The 19,275-nt window shown below is 34.5% G+C and overlaps 1 protein-coding gene across 2 annotated transcripts in view; it reads left to right on the forward strand.

The window, feature by feature from the left end:
- Window positions 1-19,275, forward strand: part of LOC149532608 (RNA-binding (RRM/RBD/RNP motifs) family protein) — a 59,626-nt gene that overhangs the window by 19,716 nt on the left and 20,635 nt on the right. The window contains exons 1-3 of one of the 2 annotated variants that reach the window (XM_089803371.1): window positions 16,659-16,881; window positions 18,408-18,511; window positions 18,600-18,687. In XM_089803371.1, the coding sequence (XP_089659497.1) occupies window positions 16,783-16,881; window positions 18,408-18,511; window positions 18,600-18,687 (291 nt within the window). In that variant the 5' untranslated portion in view covers window positions 16,659-16,782. Of the gene's footprint in view, window positions 1-16,658; window positions 16,882-18,407; window positions 18,512-18,599; window positions 18,688-19,275 lie in introns of those variants that run through there. The other variant, XM_089803370.1, reaches the window with a different exon arrangement.

Here is a 19,275-nt window from a genome sequence, read left to right on the forward strand (position 1 = left end):
TTCTAAGGGATGTGGTCTAAACATAAAGACCATGTTTTATATGACTTTCATACAAGGTAAAGGGAGGAATGCAAATTATTTCAAATTATTATTATTATTTTTAATTTATGAAAAGGATATATGTGTGTATCTTGGGGGGTAATAATATTTTCTTGCATATATGACATGAGGGAATTATATTTTATATATACTTACAACATTATGAATTTTCATTTTATAAATGTAAAATCACTTTCTCATGATTGTAGATTATTCTATATAAAATATAAATATATGAATTTATACAATTGAGAATTATAATGTGAATCGTGATAATATTAATGAGAAATATATTTATGTTGTTAGTATGCGGTATTAGTTAAAACTACTAATATTCTTATTTGTATTATAAGTACTATTTGCCTTGATCTTTCCTTCGAGATTGTTATTGCAGAAAAAGGAAGACTGATATCAAATTTAGAGGGAATCTGACGCTCCATCAGAAGTATCATTGGATGAGGAGCTTAGATGATTGATATTCAGAGGGAGTTCGAAAGTCCATATATGTGATGATGATTCTAATGGGCCTACCCCTTATGTACACCATGAGAAAGTGATGACTTCCAAATGATGTCACTTGTACTTGCAGAAGTTATTGTAAGGTGACGATCTCACAATAACTTGTATTATGAGATCAAACAAATTGAGTACAGGGTGAATGTCTTGCATCTTAACATTTTGGAAGGCCATTACTCAGAGTATTTGGTGAATATCATTGATATTTTGGGAGGCCAATACTCTAGATATCAAATGTGATATCAAACTTTATTTTGAGTACTTCGTGAATATCATTGTAATTTTGGGAGGCCAATACTCTTGATATTAGATGTGATATCAAACCTTATTATGAGTACTTGGTGAATATCATTGGTATTTTGGGAGGCCAATACTTTTGATATTAGATGTGGTATCAAACCTTATTTTGAGTACTTGGTGAATATCATTGATATACTGGGAGGCCAATACTCTTGATATCAAATGTGATATCAAAGCTCATTTTTTGAGTACTTGATGAATATCGTTGATATTCTGGAAGACCAATACTCATGATATCGGATGCGATATCAAATGGTGGAAATCCTCTGAGATATCCTTAAATTTGTTATTTGTAATATTACATTGAAGTAATATTTATTCTTATATGGTTATCCTATTAGAGTGGGGTTGCCGTTGCACCAAAAGACCAATCTATCAATGCCTGATACAACCACTCAACTTATAATACATAGGAGGCGGTTAAGCCCTTGTCACGAATCTCAAGGAAAGTGCTGAACAAATTTCTAACAATCTCTCCCTCAGCGTTACTTGAGGGTTTGAGGATTCAAACCCATGACCAAGCTCTGATACCACTTGTTAGAGTGAGGTTGCCGTTGCACCAAAAGACCGATCTATCAATGCTCGATACAACCACTCAACTTATAATACACATGAGGCGGTTAAGCCCTTGTCACAAATCCTGAGGGAAGCGCTAAACAAATTTCTAACATATCCTTCTAAGCAAAGAGGGAGTGTTGATGTTTGATAGCTTCAACCGGATAAACCTATTATATATGTGTTATTTATATTTGAGATATAAGGTAATTATATGAGAAAAAAAATAAAATTATATATATAAAATAAAATTTGTTATTATATTAATCATCTGATTAATGAATAGACATGTCCTGTGAAGGGACATGTCTATTCATGGCCTATTCTCTATAAATAAATCTAAGAGGATGTTGCATTTGGAACACACTTACTTCACCGGCTGTGCTTAGTACTTTTGCAGCTATCCTCTATGAAAATCAACACTTGCCAGCATGTGACAGTTTTTTTTGCTTGTTAACCTTTTCAGTTGCATCTCAGATTTTTCAGTTACATGTCAAATATTTCAGTTGAATGCCAAGATTTTCAGTTGCTTGTCAAGTTAAATGATTGTATGCGAGTTAGCTGCTCTTGCATGTTAGTTCAGATGCAGTATATGAAGAAGTTTATCATTGCATGTTATTTCTGAGGCAGTCCAGGTTAGTCGATTTGCGTTGAATGTCAATTTGGTGGATACTTAGGGTGGAATGGTACTTTTGATTGATTTGTGAAAGTGAACTAATATTAGGTCTGTTTGAATTGATTCTATGCACCCTAGAGTGGCAGGGTCACACAGATATTACACTAGAAGCAGGTCAGGATAGTGAGTAGAAGCAGCTGAATTTAACCCAGTTAAAATAGAGATAACATGCAGGGGTGGATTGCTTGAGGGAAATCTTTGGGAAAGGATTGTAACGTCTACAAATGTTGGTGAAATAAATTAATCAAATTAATTAAAATAAAGCCTTCCTATTAATATGTAATTTATAGAGTTCATCAATCCAAGGAATGATGTAATTGTTCTAGATAGTCTTTTTGTTTAATGCTATGTAACATATGCTTCCTCAAAATTCCATTTCTCTTTTGGACTAAGAGTATCTAGAACTTGAATTGATTTGTCCTACCACCAATAACTTTGTTGCCTTTTATATTTCTTCTTTAGGCATCCAAGGATGTCTATAAGGTATTGGGATGACAGGCTTGGCTCTTTTCTCTATTTCTATGATATGTTGGAAGCCTCTATCATGTGGTAGTCCTAGAGGTATGTCATTGAGTATGTTGCCATGCTTCTCCAAATTATATCATATGTCTCTAACTCTATGATATTTTGGAAGCCTCTATCATGTTGCTATGCAAAATGTATCTCTCCCAAAGGTTCACCACATAGAAATCATCACGCTACTTTTCCCCTCTCATGGTGGTGATGCCCTTCTTTCTTTGTGCAAGAGATAGTATAGCCATATGTAATTGATATTGAATCCTCGTAAACCCGTAGTCTTAAGGCCTTTCTTGGCCACCAATTATTCTCTTATGAAGTAATATATGGCTCAATTATCTATAAGCATAGTGTTCTGTTGTCTCAATACGACTTCAAACTCTGAGTATATAGTATTTGGGGGTTCCTTAAAGTGTTTCAAGAGTGCTGTTGTTTACTCGTTTTATTTTCCAAGCTTGGGCTTTGAATCTTCTCTATTTTCAATGTAGTTTCTTCAACTTTGGAGTCTTTGTTATAGTTTCTTCAACTTTAGAGTCTTTGTTGAAATCACTTCAATGTAAATGAATTTGCCCCTTATTGATACAAGAGTGACTCGAATTGCATGGTTCATGACAGTTGAAGCACAATTTCTTTCTTTGGAGGTCATTCTTAGTATCTTTCTTTGACACCAAGGAGGTGAATAGTTGTTTGTTGATGATATAGCATCAGTAGTTATATGAAGAGACTCTTGTCGGGATAGATGAAGAGACATCTGAATGGGATTTGAAGAGAGTCACATTTGGAGTCATGAAAAGTCTTCTGTTAAAAGGAATATGGGTTAGTTTTTTGTGTGGACAGATGAAGAGTCTCCTGTGTGGACACATGAAGAGTCGCCTATGTGGAGATGATTGATTTTTGTATGCTATGACAACCAAGATAAATCTTTTACTGATGTCTTATATTATTGCAGAGAAGATGATCTGTACTTTTAAGGATTAAGGGTTTGATCTCAGAATGGGATTTTTCATTGGTTTTAGATTGGTACTCAGACTTCCATTTTATTCAATAAAGAGATTATTCTTGGTGTGGCTGGGTTGTTCTCAGATAAATTTTTGTGTATTAGTGTTCATCATTTGTTTCTGCTGTTTATTATTCACTTTTGGGATGAAACATTAAAATGATATCAGAGTAGGTTAGATAACCACAAATGAGGGTTTATTATCTATTTTGAAATTCCAGGTAGGATTTGATTTTAAGTCGAAGGGTTCGTCATCAATTCTATCTTTTGCTCTTGAAGGTTTCAAAGATTTATTTTAGGAGTCTATGTGTGTTTCCTTTGCATTTGTATTTGGCATTTGCAAAACATTGTGTTTTGGAAGTGTTTGCTGTTAGTACATTCTCGGGGGTTCATTAAGGAGTCTATTTTGATTCCAATTTGAATTGGGTACAGTGATCGCCTAGAAGTAGAAGACAATGGTGATTTGATCTGAATTTGTTCTGATGTGCTTGATGATGGTCTGCATGAAGTGATGTAATTGCACATGTATGACTGTCGATCCAAAGGTTGTTTTGTGTTCCCAGTCATAGTCCGTATTATGATCTCAAATTGTGAAATGGGGAGACACTGAGTCATCATTTGTACATAAGTGAGATCCATCTGATTTCATAAATCTAATCTCTATGGAAGATACCAAGCTGCCAATTGCCTGCTTCGGTGGCAGCTTTGGTATTTTGAAAACCTGCAATATTATTTTAGATCGCTTGAGGAATCAGTTTGCATTGTGACATCCATTTGAGGATAGCTATTTTATGTCCACGCTCTGCTAGCATTTCTCAAAGTCTTGTTTTTAAATTTTTTTTAAAATTTTTTATAGCCACCAAATTCGGTTAATGTTCCATCGACTATGTTTGTACTTGAGATATTGGCAGACTGACTGAGGAAAAGGCAATGACCTTGGACTGCTTGTTTTAGGCATTGTTGTGTAAGTATTATGGTATTGGGCCACATGTAAATGGTGTAGAGACTGTTTGTTGTTTGTATTCGGGTTATATTTGAAGATTCGGCTGCAAAGATCAAGAAGAATAATTAGTGAACTGTAAGGAAGACTATACAATAAAGAGATAAGTATATTATGTTTGTATCTTTGAACAATGATAATGAATTTATCTGGAATAGTGAATTATGTATGCTTCTTCAGGGTAGTTTTTGTTTCTATGAACTACTACTAATCTCTCTAAAAATGCTTTTAGGATGAATTGAGAAGCAACACGATGATGAGAGTCTACATCCAAAGTCATGCAAGCTATATAAATGAGCATGGGGACGCTTCTTGCAGCTATGAGATTGAATTGGTGGCACATAATTTTATTAAAATGGAAGAACTATATAGATTGTCATTGCAATTGGTTTCTTTGAAGAGGAAGAAATGGCATTTAGAGGGAGGCTATTCAGCTGCAGAAATCAGATCCAAAGGGAGTTTAAGTGGAAGATGTAGAGTACCAAGTCCTTTGCAGAGGATCAATAAGCATGTAGTAGTGTGACTGCAAAAGATCCTTGTTTAGTTAAATGTTGAAGTGATCTATAATTTATTGGGATAATTAAGCTGTGAGAGTGTTGCCCTTGCTGAAAGGGAGTTTCAGCATCAACGATACCTGTAATGCACTTTTCTCTAAGACGAAGAAATTTGAGGTGGAAGCCTTGTTAATGCTTTCTTCTCTATGAGAGAAGCTTGATTTTCTAGTCCTTGTTAATGCATTCTTCTCTGCGAGAGAAGTTTGAGGTGCAAGCCCTTGTTAATACATTCTTCTCTGCGAAAGAAGTTTGAGGTGTAAGCCCTTGTTAATGCATTCTTCTCTATGTGAAAAGTTTGAGGTGAAAACCTTTGTTCCACCCTCTGGGAGTAGCTATGGTGTATCTACCCTCGGGAAGGAGCCATGGTGGATGTCATGTGACAGACTTCATAACTTGTGTTTATTCACCCTCTGAGATAGCCATGGTGAACGCTATAATGAGATGGCGACATCACATTGATTGATTTTGTGATGATCACTTGTGTTCCTTAGCATTTCCATTTAAGGGAGTAGCCATGATGGACCCACCCTCTGGAAGTAGCCATGGTGGATATCACCACATAACTCAGATATCGAGAAAAGATAATTCCCTAGCTAAGAGGGATTGTTGATGATATAGCATCGGGAGTTATATGAAGAGTTCCTCACCAGGATATATGAAGAGACATTGGATTTGGAATCATGAAAAGTATTTTGTTTAAAGGAAGATGGATAGTTTTCCGTGTGAATAGTTGAAGAGTCTCCTTGTGGAGTTGATTGGTTCTTGTATGTTACGACAATTAAGACAAACCTTTTCCTGATGTCTTATATTATTGCACAAAGGATGATTTGTATTTTAAGGATTAAGGGTTTGATTTCAGATTAAGATCTTTGATTGATTCAAATTGTACTTATACTTCCATTTCATTCAATGAAGAGATTATTCTTGGTGTGGTTGGGTTTTTGTCCCTCAAGTTGGAGGGTTTTTCAGGGATAAAATGCTCTTAGTGTTCATTATTTGTTTTTGCTATTTATTCTTCATTTTTGGGATGAAACATTAACATTATCTATCGTTTGGAAAAGAAACAATGGTGATTTGATTGCTTTGGCGCATGACAGTTGAAGCACATGTTTTTTCTTCAGAGCTCATTCTTCATATCCTCCTTTTGCAGTAGGGGATTGAAATTTGTCCATCTTTTGGAAAAGGCTTCTTGTGTGGATCAAAGAAAGGTGGCTGGGAAATTTTTTTTGTGATATTGAAAATTCCACATCTTGGAGAGATGAGGTGTCGAAATCCTCTACTAGACCATTTAAAGGTTTTGATAAATCTTCCACAAATAGAACAATGATCCTCTTCTCTAAATTATCAAGAATCATCATCTCTATTGATTGAAACTTTGTTACATATATTGCTTGAGTTGGGATTGCTCTCGAAAATGGATCGTTATCTATTCTTTCAAATCTAATCAATGCTGAAATCCTCAAAGGTACTATTGAGTTTGTGACCTTGTGTAACCATGGCTCTATATTACCACTCAGTGACTACATCTTCTAGATGGTGGTCTAAATTTGATGGCCTCTTCCTCATACATGTTGATAAGGAGAGGTAAGTGTTGGTCTTCAAGATCCATGCATGCTTGAAAGTTTTGGTGCTCCAAATGTGGGAACAAAAATCTTGCCTAATTATTACAAATCTTTGTGAGCCTAATTTTCCAAGGGCTTTCAGTTCATGTAAGGCAATAAAGTCATCTCCTTGATCCCATTGTTTCTTCCTCGTGCTACTTGTTTAGAGTGCTAAATTCTGGTTTTGCTTTTTGTTTTGTGATTTTTTAATGGGTTTATAGTTACCTAACCTTGTTAAAATCCTATATGCCCTTAAGTCCTAAACCCTAGTGTTTTTGTTTGGTGTGCTTTAAGCTCCTAGTCTATTTTAACGTTAATTGCTTAAAGCAACTTCCCGGTCACATTACTCATGACTTTTAGTCCTTTACATTGTCATGTTGGCCAGGCCCTCTTGTAAGAGTTCTTGGCTTCCTTGATCACAGTAGTGTGCTTGTGCCTTCACAAAACCTTGATAACCGAAGTTCTTGCTTCCCTATCATTGTTTCAAGTGCTTTATGTTATTAAGAATGATCAACCCCTTTATGTACTAATGTGTTGTTTTGGTTAGGTCATAATAGTCTACCATGTTGCTAAATGCCAGAGTAGTCTAGATAGGTGAATAATTCAGATCTTTGTGCCACCATGCCAATGACCTCATCATACATCTTGCTCGTCCTATGCAAGTTTGCATGTTTTATGACTAACATTATGTATGTTGTTTATTGTAATTTTATCATCTTAAAATAAATAAAATATTAGAACTTTGTATGTTGGACCGATCAATTTTAGTATATCTCAAGCCCATTTCTTTTATGTTTTTGGTAGGTGTTTTCTATGCTATGTGTTGGTATGTTGTTTCTCCTTTGGGAGTTTTCCTCCGACAAGGTTTTACATCCTTCTCTCATCCTGATGATGGATCACAGAGCGTGATCCAAAACGTTGATGATAAAAAAACTTACACAATCAAATCCAGAAGCAACATCATCATTAGCAATGGATTGTGAAAATCTGATATTATTAAGGTATATATTCGTTGGGTTGGATGTTGTCAATATGTTTCTTGATTAGTTTGGTATTTACGACTTCTATATAATTCTGCTATTGCTTGCCATTTTAGAAGTGAAAGACCTAAGAGGAATTGAGGTCTTTGTTGGCACTTGGATGAGTAGTTGTTATGTTGTATTGGTGATTAGTTTTGTCATTGATGACAACATATGTTTGTATGTTCATGACATACACAGATTTTGTATATGTTTGTATGTTCATGACCTACAAAGACAATAACATTCTATGGTGAAAGGTACTTTATTCTTTTTCGTGATGTTTTGACTAGGATGATGTTGGTTGCTTTCTTGAGAGGAAAATTTGAAGCATTTGACAAATTCAAGATCTTTAAGGCAAAAGTTGAGAATGAATCATGAATGAGGATAAAATGTTTAAGGTTTGACAGAGATGGAGAATTTACTTCTAATCAATTCAATGCATATTGTGAGGATCATGGAATTCATAGACAAACTTCAACACCTAAGACACCATAATAGAATAGCATAGCAGAGAGAAGAAACAAAACAATTAGTGAGGCAACAAGAGCAATATTGCTCGAGGGTAAGGTATCACATGTACATTGGAGAGAAGCAGTTAATATTGCAATACACCATGAACTGAGTTTAGATTAGACAAGGAACAAGTGAGACACCTTATGAACTTTGGTTTGGTCATAAAACTACTGTTAAATATTCTAGAATTTTTAGAAGCAAATGTTATATCCAAGATCGTAGAAGTGATGAAGTCATATTTCTTGGATATTCAACTAAGAATAAGGCATATATATGCTATAACTTAATACTAAAGAAAGTTGTTGAAAGTGAAAATGTCAAAATTGAGGAAAGATTTCAGATACAAGAAAGAACTTCTAGGTATGATTCAAAAGATGATTCAATTCAGACAAGTACAAGTTAGAGATTTGTTCAAAATCAGAATGCAAAACATGAATTATTCTTTGAGATTGATGATGGAATTCAAGTTTAGATTGAGGAACCTAGAGAAGAACATAGAACACTAAGTATGTTGCTAGAAATCACCCTGATGATCAAATTGTTGGTGATGCAAGCAAAGGAGTATTGACAAGAAGAAAGGAAAGAGATGAAATTTGTTTGATTTCATAGATTGAACCTAAGAGTACTAATGAAGCATGAAAAGATGAATCTTGTATTAATATTCTGGAGGAAGAACTTGAGCAAATTGAAAAGAACAATACATGGGAGTTTATCCCTAGGCCTAAAAACGAAAATGTTATAAGAACAAAATGGGTATTCAAGAACAAAATGAATGAGCAAGGAGAAGTGGTAAGAAACAAAGCAAGACTGGTATTTAAAGGCTATTCACAACAAGAACATATAGACTTTTAAGAAAACTTTGCCCCAGTAGCAAGATTGGAAGCAAAAAGATTGTTTTTGGTTGTATCCGATGGATGTTAAGTCAACTTTCTTGAATGGAGAACTTGAAGAAGAAGTCTACATTGAACAACATAATAGATTTCCTTTGATAAAACAAGAAGACATGGTATGCAAATTGAAGAAAACACTATATAGATTAAAGCAAGCACCGAGAGCTTGGTCTGTGAGGTTGGACAAACGCTTGTTAAGTTTGGGTTTCAAAAAAGGTAATCCATATAATAGGTCGTACTTAAGAATCAATTTAGATGGTTTACTGATTATTGAGGTATTTGTAGATGATATCGATTTTGGAGGGAATGATGAGGTAAGTAATAAGTTTTTTGAGGAAATGAAAAGTTAATTTGAGATGTCTATGATTGGTGAAATGAAGTGCTTTTTGGGATTGTGGATAACACAAACAAAAGATGGTATTTTTATATCTCAAACTCTATCTTAAAGAGCTTTTAGGAAGATTTGGCTTGGAAAATTACAAACCAGTTGGAACACCTATGATTAGAGGATGCAAATTGACTAACAATGATGATTCACCTAGTACTATGCCAACAAGATATAGGTCAGTGATTAGTGGTTTATAGTATTTGACTCGTACAAGCCCTAATATTGCTAGTGCAGTTGGAATTGTAGCAAGGTATCAAGCAAATCCTAAGGAAACACATCTTGCAACAGTAAAAAGGATATTCGGATATTTGAAAGGAACATTGGAATTTGGCTTGTGGTAGGACAAATCTAATGATTTTACATTATATGCCTACACTGATGTTGATTGGGTAGGAAATGTAGATGAAGGAAAAGCACAAGTGGATGAGCATTTTTTTTTCTTGGAGGAAGGTTAGTATCTTGGTTGAGCAAGAAGCGAGATTGTATCGTAGTCTACAACAGAAGCAGAATATGTAGTAGCAACAAATAATCGTAATCAAATAATGTGGATGAAACAGATGCTAAAGGATATTGGTATTACATTTTTTGAACCCACTATCATGCATTGTGACAATTCAAGTACATTAAATGTCTAAGAATCCTGTCTTACATTCTAAGACTAAGCATATTGCATTTAAGTATCGTTTCTTGAGAGAGAAAGTCACTAAGAAGGAAATCAGGTCAGAATATGAGCACAAAAGAACAAGTAGCAGATATATTCATTGAACCATTGGCTGAAGACACCTTTGGGTATATCAGAGGTATGCTTGGGGTAATGACCTCACTTTGTGCAGAGTAATTGATGTAGATTTGCATCAGTCCAGTGCATTCAAAGCATATTTGTTCACGTGGACATAATGCCTGGTATCGCTCCTTAGGGGGAGTAGTTGCATTAAGCAGAGCTAATCTTAGAGCTCTTATATAATGATTTTGTTATAACAATGTTTGTTGGCACTTGACATCTGTTTGGTTGTAGATTGGCTTGATTATGCTGCAAGTACTTTGATGAAGAGCATCAACAAATGGGGAGCGTTTTAGAAGACCTATTGCTATTTGGCATATTGGCATCTTTGCTATTGATGTCAAATGGGGAGAAGTTTAGTGAAAAACCAAAGGATAAGACACCAAGGGGGAGGAGATAAGAGAAAAAGCTAATAGGAGAAAAGATTCATGCAGGGATGTATCTGAGTGAATCTGTAGATGAAGGTTGTATATGTTGAGGATATTCAAAAAATTGTATCAAGTTGTCAACAAGATACAATTCGTAAATTGATTCATGCTTTTTCACCATATGTTGCCATCAATGCCAAAGGGGGGGATTTTTAGGAATTGAGGTCTTTGTTGACACTTGGATGAGTAGCTGTTATGTTATGTTGTATTGATGACTAGTTTTGTGATTGATGATTACATTTGTTTGTATGTTCATGATAAACACAAATTCTGTATATCATAGGATGGTTATCGGTATAACATAGTTAGGCATGTGAGCTTAGATTTGTGTAGTAGAATGAGTGTAGACATCATGTCTATGTTTACTGGGTTTTATGTTCTGTTCTGAATGAGTTACAATTAATTTGGTGAAGACTAGTAATAGACTAGTACAAGGAATAATAGAATAAATAGTTGATAGTATTTTTGATATATCTTAGTAGCGAGCAGGTATTAATGTTTGTGTGCCTTTGTTCGTGATTGCAATGAATTTGGATTATTTTGGAAGGGTCACTATTGTTTAATGTGTGATATATATTATTGGTAATTGACTATGTTGAGGAAGAGGATATTTTATTATTGTAAAGTGCAACATCTCTATTGTAACTTGTGGGAACTATATTATATTAATTGTTATGATGCTTATGAAGGTGTGCATACCTTAGCATGGACCTGTGTAATTAAATGGACATCGGGGAAGCTCTAACAAGCCGATGTAATTAATTATTGGTAAAGTTGTATAAAGGAAAAATGTTTTCCTTGGTTGTGTATCATCATATATGTTATGTATGTGATTAGTTGACGTGGATGCAAATTATTATGTTGGATGATCTGAGCATTGCAATCATGATGTTGGATGATTGAGGTGAGCTTTAAAGGAAATGTTTTGGCAAGTAAGTTGTAGATCAGTTAGATCATGGATTTGGATATGTTATCTTGAATGATTGTTTTTCACAATTGCTGGAGCATTGTGGGTGTATTTGTTTCCTTTCAGCCTCTAACAAGATTGAAACCTTCCAACAAGGGTTCAAGGTTGCCTAATAGGGATTTGTCCTCTAATAGGGACTGTTGTACTAAATGCAGTGTATTTGACTCCTAATAGGTTCACATTCTTTAACAAGGAACTTATATATTTGTACATTATCTTGTACGTTCCATCCCCAACGAGATTTTTGCTCTAACCAAGTGTTTCTCTAGTCAACAAATCATTGTGTTTTGGTGTATGGTTTCCTGTTGTTGTGCATCATTGTTTTAATTGTTGGAGATTAGATTTATAAGTTTGGTTTTAATAATATTTGGTCATAGCTAATTCACCCCTTCTCAATTGTGTGTGGACTTTACTTCTTAACAAAACCTTCGCTAGTTGGCCTGTGCGATTTTAGTGGGATCTAGTCCACCCTATCCTATTTGTTGGATTAGTTTGCTCAGATCTGGCAAATCTAAGCCCCATCATTGTTTGCAATTGCAATCTCTATTTCAATGAATTTCATACCTCTTTCATTTTTGGCGAAAATGGTGTGCATTGTGGCAAATCTCTATCTGGCATTGGCTCTATCTACTTAATTGGTTTAAGGAAACTTATACGTTTGGCAAACACCCTCAGCTGGATATTGCATTGTACAATCCCCCATTGTAACACACTCACCGTAGAAGTCTGCACTCTTTCCCATCACCCCTCCACTTAGCCGTACGGATTGAACACATGGTACGCCAACCTCATCAAGCCAATAGCCACACATCCTTGAATATACTCTTGTCACCTTGTACGACCTCTTTAGACACCATCGTACAATGTCTTCTCTTCCCACCCTGTACAATCCATAGCAACTTCTTTCGTGTGGCCATTTATACCATATAGATAAGGGTGTGTTGTACGACTTCTACTTTGAGGCCCTCTATATGCTCATCTCTCCGCACACCCCTCTGTTAGTCTTTGGTGCTGGTGTATTCTCTTCAGCCATATGACTGACAGACTCCGGGGATATTACATTGGTTGCTTGAGAACAGTTGGTAGGATTATCACTCTATTGTGCAATATGAGCCTTAGCTCTGCATTGGTGCCGGTTGACACGTCAACTGTGTAAATATTTGGACCATCCAATGAGGATCAATGGTCTAGATTAACGTGCTTTTGCATGCTTGAGTAGACATGCCTACCCCAATTATCTCCACCTCACGAAGCATGTAAAGGTATTGCATGTACACTTAGATTTGTTGCAGGGTTCGAGGGATCACATCCGATGGTCTAGTTCTTTGCATTGCAATATTCAATAGAATGAGAGTTGAACAAGTAGTGATTCAGTATGGTTGTTGTGGTATGGTTGTCATTGATGTCAGCATGCTTTTTGTGTAGTGTTGATGAGGGCTTTGCTTTGCATATTCTTTATGTTGCAAGTCTAATGGTGAAATTTGTTCGGAAAATAGTGCAGTGATTTTTTTTTCTTTTCGGAGTGTGACAATTGTTGATAGTATTCTATTTGTGAAATGTGTGCTTTGCATTTCTTTGGATAATGGTTTTTGATGATGCACTTTTGGACATGAGTTGATTATATCCTTAGCTTCGTTCATTTTAGTTGGCATAAGATTTTGGGCTTCAGAGACATGGTTTCAAAGTTTTTGGTGCTGCTACTCTAATTTGGCTGACCTTGAGTGTTTATGTTTCAATGAATTTAAGTTGTGTAACATTTATGGTGTTATTTTTGGTCCTAGTTATGGCATTTGGTGGTCCACTTCTCATTCCTCCCTATTGCGGGATTTTTAGTGCCAACCATTTCGAACCTTGTTTGGTCCTTGCTTGGATGATAGCAGGAGTTTTCACAAGAGCAAATTTTATAAATAAAGGATGAATGGTTAGTGGCTAGATGTGGCATATGCGTAGTTCTAAGCAAGCTTAGTTAAAAGCAAGAGGGATAACCTAGGAACTAACAAACTAGGAAATAAAAAAGGAAACTAACAAACTGATGGACAACATGTATCTATAAGCCATCACCAATAAAAAATCCTTAAAACTGAAAATGTTGGGATTCTCAAAATTGAAACACCTTATGCTCCTTCAAAAATGCCTGCTAAGTCAATTCTCATTATGTCATTGGATACCAATTAATGTCGAGACAACTTGAACAATAATTTTTTGAAGTTTTGATTTGTTTTTTAGATTTAATGAAATGTTCAAAGTAGTGGGATCCTCTCAATACATGATGTATAATTTGGTTTTGGGAAATTATAAATGTTAAGGCAAGCTTACAAAATGGAGGGTTGATCTTGTAAGTCCATCTCGATCATGTCAAGTGCCATATAAGCTACCAATTGAAGCAAGTGCACAAGTGATTATGCAATCACACACAGGTTTCTTTTGACTGATGCAAGTTGTTATTTGTTTCATTTTATGCAATGATGAATTGAAGAATCGCAATGACGAATTATGTGTTTCAAGTAATACTTGTCTATTGTCTTTTTTGTGTTAATGTTATTACATAGTGAAGTCTGGTAAATTCTATGAGACATGACTATATGTATATATAAACATTATAATTCTGGAGAAATTAATGTAATAAGACTCGAGATATATATATATATATATATATATCAAATAAGAATCCAAGTGACTGACTGCTTAATTTTACCGATGGTCTCTACTGTCTAATTGGCATCTTAGTTAGAATGATCCTTAGTCTATCGTGGAGTCACGTCCACGATGGAGTTGCGATCCATTGTGGATGTGACTCCACAGTCATATATAAATATAGCATGAAGGTCTGCGTTGAATAACAACACAAACGCATAAATATTGACAGTCTTCAATTGTTATCATCAGAGGATAATATACAGTCAGAACCGACTTAATATCATCAACAATAGCAGGATAAAATTATCAGTGAGTGAATACAGTTTAGTTACAGAATATATATATAAAATTAAAATCATTGAAATAGAAATCAAGTTTTCTCAATTTTATAAATCTGATCATACTTTAACATTTTTAATTTCTACTTATAGCTTATTTTTCTTCATATTGGTTGTACTTTAGACATTTTATCAGCTTGCCACATTGCTATGAACAAAAGTGATTCTTATGTTCTTTGCTACCATTTTGACTATATTAGATACGATGTAATTATTGATTCTCTTGTCATAAACTTGTTATAGACAAATATTTTTACTAAGAGTAGATTCTACAGAACAAGAAAGCCTTTGACTTGAAAATACAAATATTGATGCTAAGGAATATGTAGTGTGTTCATATGTGTGCTTTCTCCTGCCAGAGTAATTTGTCATGCAGTCTTTGTTGTGACACATTTTGTTTTCAAAATGTAATCAGATCTCAGATATTAAGGAATACTAATCTGAAGAAATGGCAACCTATGATGCATTTGGTTAGTGTCTATTGTCTCAATAGAACTAAGTATATAGTGGGACACTCTAGACCTAGGTCAGCTGAATGTTTTCTGTTTTTAGTTGGGCGACAGAAAATGGGATTGGTGTAAGAGTTTTGAACATGTTTGCATCTATCCAAGATTTAAACCTTGATAAAGTTATCTAATAGCAGACAATCTATGTCAAGATGTCCAGATAGTTCAATGGTAACCCTGTACCAAAGTCAAATTAGAGTTTGATTATTGATTATGAAATGTGGTTACATTTGTTATTTCTTTTAATCCTGCACACTTGTTTATTCAAAACATGTCTACAATTTTCTAGATGCATGTGTTAATTTGTTACATTAACAGTTACACTAGTTTTAATCGTTGATGGATGTGGAGTTGCTGCTTTTGAAATGATTATCTTGTTTGCTGCTGGTTGATTTTGGAGGATTAAAGAATTCAGAGATGACTGCCTGTCTATGGTTGGTAAAATTATTGCGCATCATGGATGGAAATCATCTTGTCATAAACAAATCAATATTTTAGTTTTTAAAATTCAAATTTGTATGGATTGTTTTGTTGAAATCCGTTTTGTGAATAAACTTTGCTATTTAGTGGCAGGAAGCAGACCTTGAATTTATAACCTAATGTTTTATTGGGTAGAGTGCTATCTCTTCTGAAAAGATGCTTTGCAGCATTTTCTGAAAAGAGAGATGCTTTGCCTTATTGGAAGTGGAAGTCAAGATCTGAGAGTAGAGTGTTATCTCCTTCCATAGCCTACAACCTAGTATTTCTGAATAATATTAAAGCTCTTTTCCAGATACTTGTGTAAATATTCATAATATCCATACTTCATTATAGTTTGCATTTAGTGACAAGGCAATTTGGAAGTCCTTCAGTTTTTTGTCATTTAAAGTGACTTTGTAATATTATTAAGTTTTTGAGGTATGTTTGCTCATCTTGAATTTCTCTGAAGTAGAACAGATGCATCTGAAGGAAATTGATAAAATTGACTACTTTGTGTGAATGTGTTCTGTTTTTTTTGAGATGGCATTTTTCCTATCTTTTATAATTAGGAGACTATTTGTGACACATGCATGGCAATTTTGGCAGGAATCTTTGTTTCAGTGATGGGAATGAGATGCTTTACTGACTACGAAGCGGGAGATAGTAGATTAAGTAGGGAAATAGAATGAATGAGATTGCATTATAGATGAAAAAATGAGAAAAGTAAAAAAAAAAATGAAACAATGTCCCTAGAGAGAAAAGAAAAGAGGGAATACAGAAAAAAAGAATATAAATGCAAAGAAAAAAGAAATATGGATATTGAAAATCTAGAGTGAATGAATAAAACAATGTAAAGAAATGGTAGACTTGAGTATGAAAGTTTGAAGGAGAAGCAGTTGATGTGAAGATATATGTATCTCTGAAAAAAAGTGGTTAAAGATATTGTGAAATCTCTAAAAGTAGAATTCAGTGAAAAGTATGATGCTGAAGGAACTGAGAAGTGACCTGAATTACCACAAACATCATTGTATGGTTCTGCTGAGTACACCAGGAAGGCTCTGTGCATGACATCACATGAAAAAGCTGGTCTCTGTCTAGAATGCACGTTGAGCTCATGACTGGAGATGTATGTAAGCAATTGTGTTTAAAAAAAATCTTAAGTCAAACTGGAAGGTGTTGGATGACTCCAAGTGTACTGGTGAGAAATCTTTGCTGTCATTATTTGTGTGCACAGTTCTCTTAGTTATAAACCAAAGCCGATTTTTACCAAAGTCAAATTTAAAGATTCTTTTAGGAGACATGAACTATATGAAGTTAAGAATAGTCTCCAGGATGCTATGAAATGTTGTTGTTGAACCTATATATTTCACGGATCAAAATTGTATTTCAGATGTAATGTAATGCCTGAAACATTTTTATCCAAGTTACAACCTGTCATGTTGTCCAAGATCTTTACAATCCTATATAGTTAAGCAAATTTGGAACTAATGCGAATCAAATTTTGCATGATATTGGCAATGTTTAATGGATACATTTGTCTGTGAAGCTCTGCTGCTATTGATGAAGTTAAGGCATCTTCTCTTGAGCCTTGTGTAACTGGCATTATGTTCTGAGAGTACAGCCATTTGAATTCATAATTGAGCCTGTTTTTTTAAATTTATTTATTTCTGATTTATATCGTAATGTGAATCTTGTTTTAGACATCTCTGATTTGGTTTCTCCATGTAAATCTTGTTTTAGATCGTCTCTGATTTGGATTCTCCACTGTAATTGTTGTGCAATCAAATATTTGTGGATTTTTCTGACTAAATTGTTGCCTCACTTGAGAAAATTGGTTATCTTTTCATATAAGTTCTTGTATTCAACCTGGATTTATAGCTGTAGCGCATCTAATGTTCATTTATAGGATTGTGGTTATTAAAACATTTTCCTTAGCTGCAGGATTCCAATAGTGCACTCAGGTTCAAGAATTTCTAAATTGGCTTGTGCAATGGAGACTCCTCATTTGTTCATGATCTGTGTTTTGATTGAATTGTTTGAACTTTGATAGACAGCAGAGTAAAACTTACCTTCTCAAAAATCAATATAGTTTAGTTAGTTCAAGTTTCAATATTCTATACATAATTACTTCCCTGAATTAATTGATTTTTGCACACTTTTTCTGATGCACATTTAAATTCTCCAAATATTCAATTTATCTTTTTAAGCTGGGTTGTCAAAATATTTTGTATGTTATTGACCGTCTACATGGTTATAGCAGGCAGCATAAAGATGATACCGGGAGGCCTGTGTTTTTCTTACCTAAAATATTCACAACTTGCCCTGATTGTGAAGTCCCCATGATGAAATGCTTGTTGAATTGCTAGAGATGCTATTGAATTTTGACATTTAAGAAACTATAGTATATCTAGTTTGTCTTACACGGCAACATGGCCACTAGCCCATACAGTACAATCTTTTTCCTCTAAAATTTGATAGGTGGCGGTATGGGCAGTATGTCCATAGCCACTTAACATGTTAAATTGGCTTTTCATTTATTTATATGTCTGAAGTCCAAAATTTATTGTTTGAACTGTCATCATTATCTGTTATAATTTTTCAGAGACTAAATTTGTCGTGATTTCAAAAGTTCATTAGCATGAGATTGTTAAGTTTCTTTGCTTAGTCAATTTTTCACACACTATTTGGTGGAAAACATATTAAATGCATTCCTAACAATTTCAGGTTGATTACTCATGCACTCCAGAGGAAGTGCAACAACATTTTCAGTCTTGTGGCACGGTGAATCGAGTTACAATTTTGACAGACAAGTTTGGTCAGCCAAAAGGGTATTTCATCATGTTGCTTATGTAATACAAGCTATATTGCTTGCACAATTTTTCCTATATGCAGAGCAGTTATAAATTAGTGGCACAGGTATGCATATGTTGAGTTTGTTGAGGTTGAGGCGGTTCAGAATGCTCTTCTTCTCAACGAGTCTGAACTGCATAGTCGCCAGTTGAAGGTGAAATGCAGTTCTTTCTTTAATTCCCATACTTGTAGTTTGCTGTGCTCTTTAGTTTTTAAAAGTTTTGTTTGATTTAGATTGTTTTTTTTTTTTTGCTTTGAAAAACTTCGTTTTACTTTTTTTTCCTTGGTTCATCAATTGTGGACATGGTATTAACTCCCATGTATATTAAGCTTCAATTGTTTTTTAAGTGCTACAATCTTTAACAAAAAGACTCTAATCTATTATAGGACAGCTAAACTATCTAGAGAAAATCTTATGCCTGCTTGTTGGTGTTGTATGTCTGATGTGGCTGGTCATCATTAATTGTTATTTCCTCTGTGCAAGGTGTAATGAGATTGAATTTACTTATGATACTATCCCATGTGTTGGGGGTTTATTAGTAGTGACTTCATCATTTTGATTTATCAAGTAAATGGTAAGAAAGCTAACTTCAACATTAGCCTTTCAAGAGCAATGATTGATAGTAAAGAAATACAAAATCTTTAATAAACCAAGATAGGTAAAATCTTGAGTGCAATGTTGGTCAATTTTCAGTTTGATGTCATTCTCTTTTTAATTGCAATTAATTATTACGGAGGTAGT

The sequence above is a fragment of the Cupressus sempervirens genome, chromosome 10 (genome assembly GCF_028749045.1).
Source record: "Cupressus sempervirens isolate cs-2001-9-10 chromosome 10, ASM2874904v1, whole genome shotgun sequence".
Classification (NCBI taxonomy): domain Eukaryota; kingdom Viridiplantae; phylum Streptophyta; class Pinopsida; order Cupressales; family Cupressaceae; genus Cupressus; species Cupressus sempervirens.